Genomic DNA, 13,144 nt, shown 5'->3' on the forward strand with positions numbered 1-13,144 from the left:
TCCATTTGATCATATTTTATTAATACACCCATGTCCAGAAATTGTTTGTTTACACTTTAGGGCCTCTGAAATGTGAAGAAGGATGCCTGTAGGGAAGCAACCTGTAGAACTCTGAAATAGCAGAAACAGCATGAAACAGGCAGCTTGAGTCCTAACAGACACCCCTGTGGACATCCGCTGAGGGACCGTACACCAGACTTTGAAGAAGTGGTAATCTCGCTTTTTGAAGAGCAGCCTGATACTAGTACCCGAAGCGTTGCACCCACCCTGGGTGTAAACCACATGTCGGTAGGGCAAGTTGTGCACAAGGAGCATCTTCACCCTTGCCAACTCCAGAAGGTGCAAGCGATGGGACCGAATGACTTCGCTCATGTCAGCTTTTTCGATGTTTGCTTGGACAAACTGTGCAGGTACCTCACTTCCTTTGCTTTATCTTCTTTTCTCATGAGTATACCTTTACCAAGGATGGCATTTTCAACTCCAGAAACAGCCATGTATGGACTCAAGAAAATCCAAACACGAAGCATGTCCAAAGCCAGCAACATCGCTTCACTGACAGTGTGTGGGCAGGAGTTATTGATGGACATCTAATTGGCTCTCTGCGGTTTACTGGTGACATTTACCTAACATTTCTCCAAGAGACCTTAATTGAGCTGCTGGAAATGGTGCCTTTGGAAGTCTGTCATGAAATGTGGTTCCAGCATGATGGAGCCCCGGCACGCTGCACTAATGTCATTCGTTAGTATTTGGATGAAACCTTTGGCAACAGATGGATTGGACGTGGAGGCCCAGTAACCTGCCCCCCTCGCTCTGCTGACTTCATTTCACTGGATTTCTTTCTCTGGGGGTACACGCAAAGCCTGGCGTACGAGACTCCAGTGGAGACACAATATAATCTTATGGCAAGAATTGTAGTAACAGCTGGAACCATCTGAGAAATGCAGGGAATTGTTCAAAGAGTTCTGCATAACATAGCCAGGCCATTCAGAATGTGCACTGAAGTTGGCAGCCACCATTTTGAGCAACTTCTATAATATAAAACAGTGATAACATCCCCTAAAACTTATGCATCCTCTCGGAAACTTTTGTGACCCTTAGTGCCAAAAGGAAGCATTTCTGTACATTGGTGTATTAATAAGTTTCATCAGATCGAAGCCATATATCTACCACAGAGCATTGTCACATATTTATTTACACCCTGTATGCCAACATTTTATGTTTTGCATAGTTTCATTAGCCTGTCTTTCAGTCCTGCAGCAGAAATGTTGCCAATGAAATTTTTGTGTTTAACAAAGATCACATCATGACCTGACAGAGTAGTTTAAGAAGAGGTATCATCTGTTGCTATACAACAGCCAGTAAACTTGCCCACTTCAGCAAACAAGGGTCGTTGGTAGGCAACCACCCTTCTTGACACAGCAATAGCATATAACCATGAAAAGCGTTATTGTTTTAAAGAATAAAATTTTAATTATTTGTGTATGAATTTAAAATGTGGCATGTGTAATGTGCAGAGTGTGCTCTGTTAGTATTGGCTGACAGGTTATAGTGCATTTGTCTTGCTTTTTTTCTTCTTACATTACGACAAGAAGAGATTTGCTAGTTACTCATACTGGTGAAGCAAACCAGAGAAATATTTCTTGCTTCATAAAAAATTGATGTAGACTTCAAAATAACTTGTACAAAATATTGGCAAGGTGTCAGTTGCATTACATGACAGCAACTTATTAACCGTTTTATGTATAAACTAGCATTTCTGGGATGACTAGAGTTAAAAACCAAAGTCTGATCTGCTGAAAAGATCTCTAAAAGTATCCCTTATCAAATGTGGGTTTCATAAGAAAATTTTAGAACTTTATATATGCCACTGAGAAAATTAATCACCATGTTTAGCCAACATTTGAATCAGTTTGTATGCAGTCTGGTCAATATAATGGAAATACACATGTAAAAAAAGTAAAAATATGCTAAGTTTTACCCTGAAAATTGTTTAGGTTCACTGTGACAGTACAGAAATTATTGTCAAATGATGGAATGACTATAGGTGTGGTTTGACTGATGATTCGATTTATTGACCACTTATACACACTTCACAAATCATTGCCACACACAGACTAGTGTTCTCTGTTACAATCTCCACTAGTCGTTTCCTGATAGATTTTAACGCTGCAAGTGTAGCAGTCTCGCTAAATTACACACTCCAAACCACTGTAACTACAGAACACATAAATTCTCTGTCTTCACTGGTTGTTTCATGATGATGGTTTCTAACAGTGGAGATTCTTCAGTCTCTATGCTTGCTGCGCTGACTACGGCCCGTTTGACACCAAGCCAGTCCCATCACATCCAGTGCAGTCATGTCTAGATCAGTCAAGTCAAACCAGTCAATAGCTTTCACACTGAATAAGTCAAATCATCGCCAGTCTTTTAGAAAGTATCTTTGAAGATGGATGTCGTATTAAGTGCAATAATAATTTGACGGTTGAGAAGACTAAGACTTCAGCGATATAGATTTTGGGTACATCCTATAAATATGAAACGACCTATGCTCGGATCATTCAGTCATCTATTTCTGGACTTATTAAATAACGAAAATAAATTCTACAATTACTTCAGAATGAGCTCTAACATCTTTTTCACGTTGCACAGTATGATTGTTGATGAAGTGAGTAAGCAAAGAACAAATTACAGGGAAGCCATTTCTTCAGAACAGGCTGGCAATATTTTTAAGGTAAGAGAACAAATAAGATTGAAAAACAGAAATTTTATCATTTTAAATTCGTCAGATTTTTTACATTTGAAGAGTAATGTAGCATAACAAGCCATCATTTGTATTAATTGCTCAATATTTTCTGCATTTGCATTTTCACATCTGAAAAGTAACATCGTTTATAGGAGGATTATGGTCATGGTTGAATGTTGGAGTCAGAGTAAGGGCAGATTGATAAGAATTTGTACCAGGGGAATATGGATTGGAAACTTGAGGTGGCAGACAACATGCGAGTGTGATACGGATAATTTTGATTGAAATGTAATTTTTGTTTTAGCAAACTGCTAACTTCTTTAAATTTTTAAGTGGTGAAAGTTGCTTTATCAAAGGTAGTAAACTTCGCAGAAACATCAGGTCTGGATCATTGTCATCATCTACCCTCTTAGCTATTTTGTCTAGATTCTCCAGGTACATTTCATTCACATCACTAGCTTCTCTGGGAAGGAGCCCCCCATACCCATTGGGTAGGAGGTTGGGTGGACCCCCAGAGACGGTCTGGATGATGTGGAGAAAATTCTTGGCCCTACTGGTACTCAAACTCCAACCCCTCGGTCATCCACCCCGTAGCCAGTCAATATACAGACTTCTCTTATAGAGCAGGATTAATTTTAAGGTGCCTATTTTAATGAGTAATGTGACAGCCCTCTTAGAAAAGTGTAGTGGACCAAGTGCTGAGGTGTTATATTCAGTACGATCACTGGTGACTTATCTGTCAGCAGGTACAGTGAATCTATTGGCTCTAGTGGCTAGCGTACACGTAGAGCATCAAATGGTTCAATACGTGAGGGTATATAGTTATGGCGTGTAGCGAACCCATCACCTCCACCTATTTCAAAAGTTCTTAATGTCATGCCGTCGTTTGGGTCTGCTGGATTACACGGTAGCCGTAGCAGATTGGCGGCAAAATTTTCATAATTCGATTGTTAGGGACATTCGAGTCGATCCATAATTCGTGTTACTCAATTGATCGATTGCGTCCAGCGTGAAGAACGTGTGGAAGTGTGGACGTAAAAAGATGTCTGAGAAGGTGTGTGATTTAGAGCTTGTGAAATGTTGAAGGAATCTTTTTGTAGGAGGTAAGTGAGCCAACACGACGCTGTATGTTTTTACTTCCAATTCAAGATTTTGCACTGGACGATTCGTTGGCTTATAAAGCAGTTTTACAATAAAACCGCCAGTATAATTTTTCGTCGGAAATGTAAAGTAGAAGTCAAAAATATCTTTCTGATATGAGATTTCATTAACCTTATTTAAGTATTCAGTATTTATAGCACTGAATATTAAATAATTACATTAGCTTATGGATTCGACAAAAGACTAGTACATGATTTGCATCATTTATTACAAACAGAAATTTTTGAACCACGGGTGAGCAGTATATTACAGTACAAAAACACCTAAATTAACCTTCATAACTTAATGTTTTATGGCAGGCATGTTCAACTTCAAACAGGTTGTGATCGACTTTTTTAGTGTCAAAACTGCCAGTGATCTACCACCCCCTCCTATTGTCGTACCTCGCTTTAAGCAAAAATATTGGTAAAAATAGCACGACACATGATGTTTGTTGTAAAAGCAGTATTTTCCCTTCAAAATCTTAATGTAATCAAATGATATTACAATTGAATTTACATGCTTTTCATGTATAATTTCCCTATAGGCCTATGAGATCGACCAAAAATTGTCCCGCGATTGACGTGTTGGACATGCTTGTTTTATGGTGTTTGTATAAGGAAATCGAAGGGAAGAAAAATATGTATGACAAATTTTATTTTAAGTAAGAGTTTAATATTGTTGCAGGATGGTGGCTAGTGCCAGGCCATGCTGGATTTGTGAGGTTGGAACTGTATTGAATGACTAGACATTTTGTAATAAGTAGAAGTGCACAGACTTTCTGTTATTTACAGGTTAATTAATCACTGAAATGTACAGAAGACGTGCTTTATCACAAGTGGTGCAAATTAGGAATGCGGCATTGACAACGTGGAGAACAGTACCCCAGCTGCCATCTTATTTACATGATGATGAACAGTGTCGACCCTACAACAAGCAGACGAGAAGGCATTTTAAGAATTTTGGCCACAAGCCAGAGCCAATGCCCCTATTTACAAAATTGTGGTACAGTTTTGTTTTCCTTGGATTCATAGGACTGGCAATGGATTGGAAAGGGTGGGTACAGTGACTTAAGATTCCAAAGCTTTAAGAAGTACTGGTAAAAATCTGTGAACACAGTGGTTGTGTACACTACGAGTACAGTCAGATTCTGTTCTAATGAGGTTGTTTGAAAACTGTCGAGTAAGTGACCTGAAGATTGCAAGACTACGGGTACCAGAATGGTCATAAAAATGAACTATAACCTATATTCTATTCTGTAGACAGGGTTTTGCCTGCTTATGCATCTGAAATGGGGAAAATGTCATTGTGAAAAGATGTGGAAAAGTACATGTATGTTTGCAGATAGCTATGCTTCCTCACCATATAAAGAAACTTAGTTTTTGTAAGATTTGACGTTTTCACCGTGGTGACTATGAAGAAAGCAGTCTTCTGGGATGTGGTGTTAACCGACGTTTTCGAGGAACATGTCGCCTCCATCTTCAGGGTAGAAGGAAAAATAAAGTCTGCTAGCAAAGAGACAGTGAGAACAGGTGCAAGCAGACTAATGTTGGAAATAAACTCAGCTATATGAAAGCAGGGAAGGAAGGGGGGGAACAAGTCTACATGGGAAATCAGTGGAGGGGGAGGGGGGAAAGGTCTGGGAGCAGGAGGAAGGTTAGAGCAGGTATAGAATATTGTGTCAGGGGAGACAGGCAAGGTTAATGGGAGGGCATTAACCCTTAAGCTGGGGTGGGGGATGCCATGTGAGTCGGTCATGGAGTGTGTGGCCTTGTGGATCTGGTGTCATGTCCTGGGGGGGGGGGTTAGGGAACAGATGAGAGGCTTCCATGACTTGCTGAGACAACCCCCCCCTCCCCCTGTTCATATTATCAGGATGGAGTTCAATCTCAATGGCTTCCCTAATGATGCGATCCATATATCGGGTCATGGTGGGGAGCATGGAGGTATTCTGAAGCTGAATGTGGTACCCCAAATCGATACTGTGTTCAGCTACAGCTGACTTGTCCAGATGTTCGAGACTGATGTGCCGCTAATGCTCCTTCAACCACATGTCCATGGAGGGGTCCGTCTGCCCAATATAGACCTTGCCGCACTCGCATGGGTTACTGTATACACCCGGTGTCCTAAGTCCCAGGCTATCTTTGACCGGCCGGAGGAAACTGGATAATTTGTTTGGAGGCAGACCCACTGATTTTATGTTGTGCCGGGACAGCACTCTGCTGATATGGTTGAATATAGTCCCAACATAGGGCAGGAAGGCAACTGAGCCCGGTTTATCTTCAGGCCAGCTGATGTTGGGCCGACGGTTGAGAACTCTGTGGACCTACCGGTTGTTGTATCCGTTCTTCCTGAATACATCCCCCAGGACCACCAACTCCGCATGTAGGCTTTCTTGATCACAAAGAGCTGCAGCCCTGTGCACCAATGTGGAAAGTGCAGCTTGCTTGTTGGAAGGNTGGGAGACCCCAATGGTTCCTCCGAAACGTCAGTTAACACCACATCTACATGGTGCCACATCCCAGAAGTCTGCTTTTTTCAAACTTANGACGCAGCATTAAGGTAGAGGTTTGTATTGGTACCGTTGGGTATCCTGTAAATATCTATATCCAGGAAGGGGAGGTGGCCCTCAGTTTCAGTCTCCATTGTGAACTGAATGCACTGGTGGATACTGTTTAGGTGCATTCAGTTCACAATGGAGACTGAAACTGAGGGCCACCTCCCCTTCCTGGATATAGATATTTATGGGAGACCCCAATGGTTCCTCCGAAACGTCAGTTAACACCACATCTACATGGTGCCACATCCCAGAAGTCTGCTTTTTTCAAACTTAGTTTTCTTTTAAATGTTACTGGTGTATGGAAGGAACCACCCAAAATGATGCTCGAGAGATCAGATATTCATATCATACAGGTGTGGTGTCAGAGAGCCAGGTTTTCACAGTGAGGGTGATTGTGCATTGTTTTCTATATTCTGGTTGCATGCTTCCAGAAGCACCATCTTTTAAAAACACAGGTTATTATGTATAAGAGGAATGCATACATGGTTTTGGGACAAGAGATCATTTGGAAGACTAGATGTAGGTGGGAGGATAATATTAAAATGCTTCTTCGAGAGTAGGATGGGATGGTATGGACTGGATCCGTTGGGGTCAGAATAGGGACCTGTGGCATGCTTTTGTGAACACGATAATGAACCTTCAGGTTCCTTAAAATTTTGGAAAATTCTTTCGTATCTGAGTGACTTGTGGCTTCATAAGGTCTTGGCTCCATGAAGTTAGTCAGTCAGTTGGTCATTGTTTTGTTGTTCCCACTGCGGCGGCCCGGGTTCGATCCCAGGTCTGGTCAAGTGGGATTTGTGGTGGACAAAGTGGGCGCTGGAGCGGGTTTTCTCCAAGTACTTGGGTTTCCCCTGCCAGCCTTCATTCCACCAAATTCTCCATCATCATAATCACATGGGGCAGGCTACAATAGGCCAATCAGTGGTTGCCGTGCCAAGTGGACCCAGTTGGACTCCACCCCCCACTAAGCGAATTTAAAAAAAAAAACCTTTTGTTGTAAGCAGTATACTACAAGTGCAGCAACTGTTCTCTTATGACAAGAAGTGCAGTGGCTTCGCAGTGCCCATTTACAGTCAGCAAACCCACAGACCAGCTCCAGCTTTCCACTGTTGCTAGTCCCGACAGAAGCACTCAAGATACACTCAAGGTTAATTAATTTTCTTTTAACTTTTTTCTCTCTGTAAAGAGTTGAAATCGGCTATGGGGCTTTAATTAATTCTCCTTGGTACATAGATTTAAGTTCATTTGGAAATTAATCTCACTGGTGTAAACTGCAACTCAGGGATGGTAGTTAAATTGCATGTGTGTGCAATTGGACTGTTTGCAGTATGAGGAAGAAATTGTTTCCAAAAGTAGATGCTGTCTCACAGTTGGCTGATAATGGTAAAGATGCACAGCAAACAGGACATGAAGTAGCGGCTGAGGAGAGTGCATCCGGGGACGATGTTGGAGATGATGGGAAAAAGAAAAAGAAGAAAGAGAAAGTTGGCTTCAGGGATAGAAAGGTAAACAGATAACATTTGGTCAGTGTGTCCTGATAAATGTTTATACTTTCATTGATTTTTGTGTAAGTCTCTTTTTAAGATAAAATCAGTGCAGTGATTTGAAGTAACCCTTCTTGCACATAGAGGACCTTCTTGTATCTGTTCTGTAACAATAATATTGCCCACATATAACATGGGTTTCACACAGGCTTACTGACTTTCTTGTTGTAAGGAAGAGAGACTTAACAAGAGTCAATAAGTCATGTATGATACAGCTTGCTGATATCAACACTTTTATGGTAGTTGGCAGTAGTTTTGACGAATCCTGTCACAGCAGATGAACAGCAACAGCCAACCTGTCAGTAAGCATGCCACTTGAACTCTGTTTAAATATCTTGTCTTTGTAGCTTTCTTTCACCATGGTCAATGTTTACAGATTATAGAATATGAGAACCGCATACGTTCCTATTCAACTCCTGATAAAATTTTCCGGTATTTTGCAACAGTTAAGATCATGTCTGAGAATACAACACTAATCTTCATGACTCCAGATGACTTTTTACGAGCTATCACTCCAGGCATGCAACAGCCAGATGGTAAGCTCCACATTTTTTTTTGCAGATGGAGAGTCCTACCTCCTTGAAATTTTTATTGTTTGTACTGGTATTAATTTTGTGCTGACATCCAAAGAAATTGCTCATGTTATATTGGTTTCTTGTAAATATGAAGTCTTTGATGCAAGTTCTCAGAGGCCTATGTTATGTGCCTCACTAACAGAGACAAGTGTACCTATCACGGGTTTCTTCATAATATTCATTCAAAAATAAAAAGTGTTAATTGTCTATGATTTGACTTTCATTTGCAGTGTGTTTATACTGCATGGGGTTTATCTGAAAAAATATCAATTGACCATACAAATTATGTCCATTTATATGAATTCAGAACAATAATGCCATTTGGACTGTCTTGTACAGTGCGTTCGGAAAGTCGCTGTGCACTTAGGCTATGGTACACTGCACCACAGTTGTTATGCAGTTGTTTGTCAGTATTGAAGTTGCTGTATCGGTGAAATGTTTTAATTGTTTAATTAATTTTTTACTCACTATGGTCCCCTCAATTGAGGAACATGTTATTCTTTTTAAAAACTTATTTAGAGAACGCAATAGGTACACTCATTTAGTGCAGGAGCAATTTGCTAAAAAAATTCCCAGAAACACTTTTACCTCTTCGCATGCAGTTCGTAGATTTGAGAAGTGTTAGAAGCCAAATGAAGTGGGAGATCATCTAAACTCAACGATGAGAAGTTGGACATTTCTTACTCTTTGCTGTGGAGTCCATCAAAATCATTGCACAAGTTGGTACAAGAGGAAGGTACGAAGCTTGTAACGGCACATAAAGTGGTCCGAAAACAATTAAAACTCTTGAAGAAACAGTGAACGTTACTGTTCAGTGCTCTATGATTTCGTCTGCCTACATGAGAAAGGTGAAATCATCTACTCTGGTTTCAACAAGATGGTGCTGCTGTGCGCACAGCTAACAACTCTGTGAAACTTCTGAATGAGATTTGTGGAGAATGTGTCATCTCTACAATGCCTTAGTACACAATGAAAGAAACAACAACAAAACAGATTCTTAACCAATTATATAAAAAAGGTGGAAAACAACACTGCTCGGACCTCTGAGGACAGGAGCATCACTCCAGCCTCCTGTTGACGGAAGAGGCATGAAGACACTAACCTCAGTGGTTTAAGATTTTAAATTTTAAAAATTTTTATACAAAACTTGATGTACTATAATCTTCATAATGGTAGTTCCTTAACATGTTGCCGTCTTCTGAAGATGGTCACAGCTGACTGAAACATATAAATATACATTGAGTCACACTGGACGGTGTTTTCAAGTCATTCTATAATATTTACCTAGTGTGAAGGACCAGAATGAATAAAGTTAAAATTGAACGGGCTCAGGCTTGTGTAAACGCTCGTGGACATCACTTCCAACACCTTTCATAAATGCACAGTGACTTTCCAAACACACTGTATTTCATTATTCATTATATGAGTGGTGCATTTGCCTGCCTACCTTTGTATCTTTAGTAAGCAGCTCATGATCAAGAGTGTGAGTTCTCTCTCAAGCAGGAATCTACAAACTGACACGGACAGCAGTAGAGGTGGGATTTTTCTTCTGAGACAAGTTCTTGGAATATATGAGTTTTATTAATGCAGCTTGTTCCTTTGTTTTGAGTCAGTAGCAACAAGTAGAGGGGCATATGATATTCAACGCTAACACAAATTTCTTTTAGTCAAAATATGATCCCTTTGGTGGGCCCACATTCAGCATCTTCTGATGTTGTAGATGCTGTGACTTATGTTCTGTATATACTCCATTAATGAACACTGCCTTATTTATGAACTTTACATCTCTGACTTTCAAATAACCATCCTTCAGACTTTCCTCTCATGGGCACATGGATTGAGTTGTGACGTAAATTAGGCAGCTTGAGCTGAAGGTGGGTCATTTCCTCTCCAAGCACATCACAGAAGCCTTTGAATCACACCCCTAATGGATGGAATTAGAAGGCTGACTGAAAAGACAAGATAACTACTTCCTTTTGATATGGGACTCTGTGATCTATCCCCAAAGAGTGCTACTTTCCTACTTGTTTGGCTTTTTCTTTCTCTTCCCATATGCCCATTTTCCTCATACATTCTGTTCATCATTCCTATTGGCCAGACGGCTCTGTTTCCTCTCCTCATCCTATGCTGTATAGGTGACCACCTGTATGTATGTATGTGCTCTTTTCATGGCCCATGTCACTCCTGACGACATCTAGCCCTTAAGCTCCCTTCATCCCTGAGAATGGAGGCAGCAGGTTCTTCTGAAATGTTGGTCTCCACCTACAAGACTGCATATTTACACAACCCAGAAGATCAGAGTGATTACTGAACACCATAAAAACTTCAAATGTTCCATTTGTCTGGAATTAATCTGTAAGGTAATTTTAGGCGTTTGTTCTCCCAGTGTCACACAGACAGTTTTGGAAACATGATTTCATCTCTGTCAGAAAGTGAACAAGTGAAAAATAATGATATTCTACTCTGAGTTGTTCTGGTGGCCTATAAGCACAGAAAATGTAAAGTTTGACTTCAGTCCTCAAAGAGTGGAGAAGCTTTCAGCATAACAAGCTCAAGTCCGTCCTACTGGCTCTCCATATCTGGTCCAGTAGCTGGTTGAGCTGAGAGTCAGAGAGTTTAATTTTAGCTTAGTAATAATGTTTGGTGATTATTTACTGTGTGAAGTCAAAATGGAGGATTATTATGGCTTCAGAATTAGTTTCCGGTTTCGTAGTGATTAGTCGGTATGTAAATGCACAGGGTGTAAGAGCTATCATAGCATCAAACTCTCATCTGTGTACAGTAGCTTTGTTCGTTTACATGGCTTCATCACTTGCATGTGCCGTAATACAACTGCATCATAGAAGTGAAGTGGAACTTGAACTGTGAAGATTGTGTCTGCTTGAGCAGTTGGTGTAGCCATTGGTTAAACATTACAGACCTCTTTCAGTTCTCTTGTAACCTTACCTGAGGAAGTGCCATGCTGTGGTGACAAGAAGCCCACTAAATATTATTCCATGGACTGAAGAGATGAATATTTTAATTGACGAGTGATACTTGTACATCTGATTATCAGATTTGTAGTTTGTTTCTGTATTATGTAACCTGCAGTTTATTAATGCTACTATGTAAATTATCCTGCAGGAGAAATGTATTTCTTGTACATTTCTAAGCTTTGGTTGCAATCTAATGTACTTATAAATGGCAGGACAGGCTATGACTCTTATAATGAGGTGTAATGCTTGTACTGTAACTTAAATATGACCTAGGAGCTGGCTGAGCTGTTCGGTGCTGTAGTATTGCATAAAACTAACTAACTTGAATTTGTATGAACTTCCAGCTTATTTGCAGGAAAATGCTTTGCAAACCATAACTAAAAATCCTGTGCCCTTTCCATCAGCAGCCCTGTTTGAGCACTGTTTTAGTGTAGATTTTCAGACAGCTTGTTTTCTCTTCTCATATAACAGTGTATGTGCCATGTTTGTATTCCTTAGTTTTAATGTTATGTTCCCTGCCTCCATCAAAATCTTATTTTCATTAGCTGTCCATAATGATTCATAACCTGCATTTTACATTGAAACATTTTTTATCACATCTCGGTCAGAATATGATGGCAGACAGTTGACGCACATGTCACTAGGTCAGAATTTGACTTTTGGCATTTCTGTAGCGGCTTTGGTCTTATGGAACTGTGAAATATAAATTGTGTGATACCAACAAACTGTGCAAAGTGTTTGTATAAGGGGCAGTCAAATGAAAATGGGTCACCATGTGTAACTCACATGGTGTGCAATTTGGTAACACTGGAATTTGCTTACGGTATGAACTCGGGAAAGCACAGTGACAATGTGCCCTTGCACACTAGTGATTTGTTTATTGTGCTGGAAGTAATGTTAGCACTATTTGTGGTCATCCAACATCAGTAGTGGAGGCAGGTAAAGAAGAACAGCGAAGTGTAGTGCACTTTTTGACTGCTGAAGGAGTATTTTTTTTAATTACTAGTGTGGTGGGACTAAGTCCCTTGTACTGCGGCCACTTCTGGCCTATTGTACTAGCCTCAGATGATAGGTAAGGGTGATTGTGGAGCAATTGGTGGAATGAAGATTGGCAGGGGAAACCGAAGTACTTGGAGAAAACCTGCCCCAGCGTCACTTTGTCCACCACAAATCCCACTTGACCAGACCCGGGATCGAATCCAGGCCACTGCGGTGGGGTGCCAGCAACTAACCACTTGAGCTGTGGCATGGCCGTTGAAGGAGTAGGAAGATGAGAAATTCATTGTTGCATGTCTGTTGTTTACGGCGAACACAGCATGTCACGTTCGTGTGTGCTGGCATGGCATAAGAGATTGCGAGAGGGATGTGTGTCACTGCAAGATGATGCTCGCCCAGGACAGGCTCATCGTGTCATCACTCCTGATGTTGCTGCGTTGGATGGTCATATCTGGGCAAACCAGTGGATCACTGTGGAAGAAATTAGTCTTTTGATGGGAATAAGTCATGGTTCCATACACGCCATTGTGACAAAGCATCTGCTGTACCGCAAAATCTACGTGCAGTGGGTTCCACATCAACTCATGGAGGAACAGAAGACTCAGAGAATG

The 13,144-nt window shown here is 40.7% G+C and overlaps 1 protein-coding gene across 4 annotated transcripts in view; it reads left to right on the plus strand.

The window, feature by feature from the left end:
* The first annotated feature begins 3,734 nt into the window (after positions 1–3,734).
* Positions 3,735–13,144, plus strand: part of LOC111869233 (calcium uptake protein 1 homolog, mitochondrial) — a 41,985-nt gene continuing 32,575 nt past the window's right edge. For 2 of the 4 annotated variants that reach the window (XM_023860593.2, XM_023860595.2), the window contains exons 1-3: positions 3,735–3,846; positions 4,678–4,939; positions 7,771–7,948. In XM_023860593.2, the coding sequence (XP_023716361.1) occupies positions 4,695–4,939; positions 7,771–7,948 (423 nt within the window). In that variant the 5' untranslated portion in view covers positions 3,735–3,846; positions 4,678–4,694. Of the gene's footprint in view, positions 3,847–4,677; positions 4,940–7,770; positions 7,949–8,363; positions 8,524–13,144 lie in introns of all 4 variants that reach the window. The other 2 variants (XM_023860594.2, XM_023860596.2) reach the window with 2 other exon arrangements.

This window comes from Cryptotermes secundus, unplaced genomic scaffold, assembly GCF_002891405.2.
Source record: "Cryptotermes secundus unplaced genomic scaffold, Csec_1.0 scaffold3042, whole genome shotgun sequence".
Classification (NCBI taxonomy): Eukaryota; Metazoa; Arthropoda; class Insecta; order Blattodea; family Kalotermitidae; genus Cryptotermes; species Cryptotermes secundus.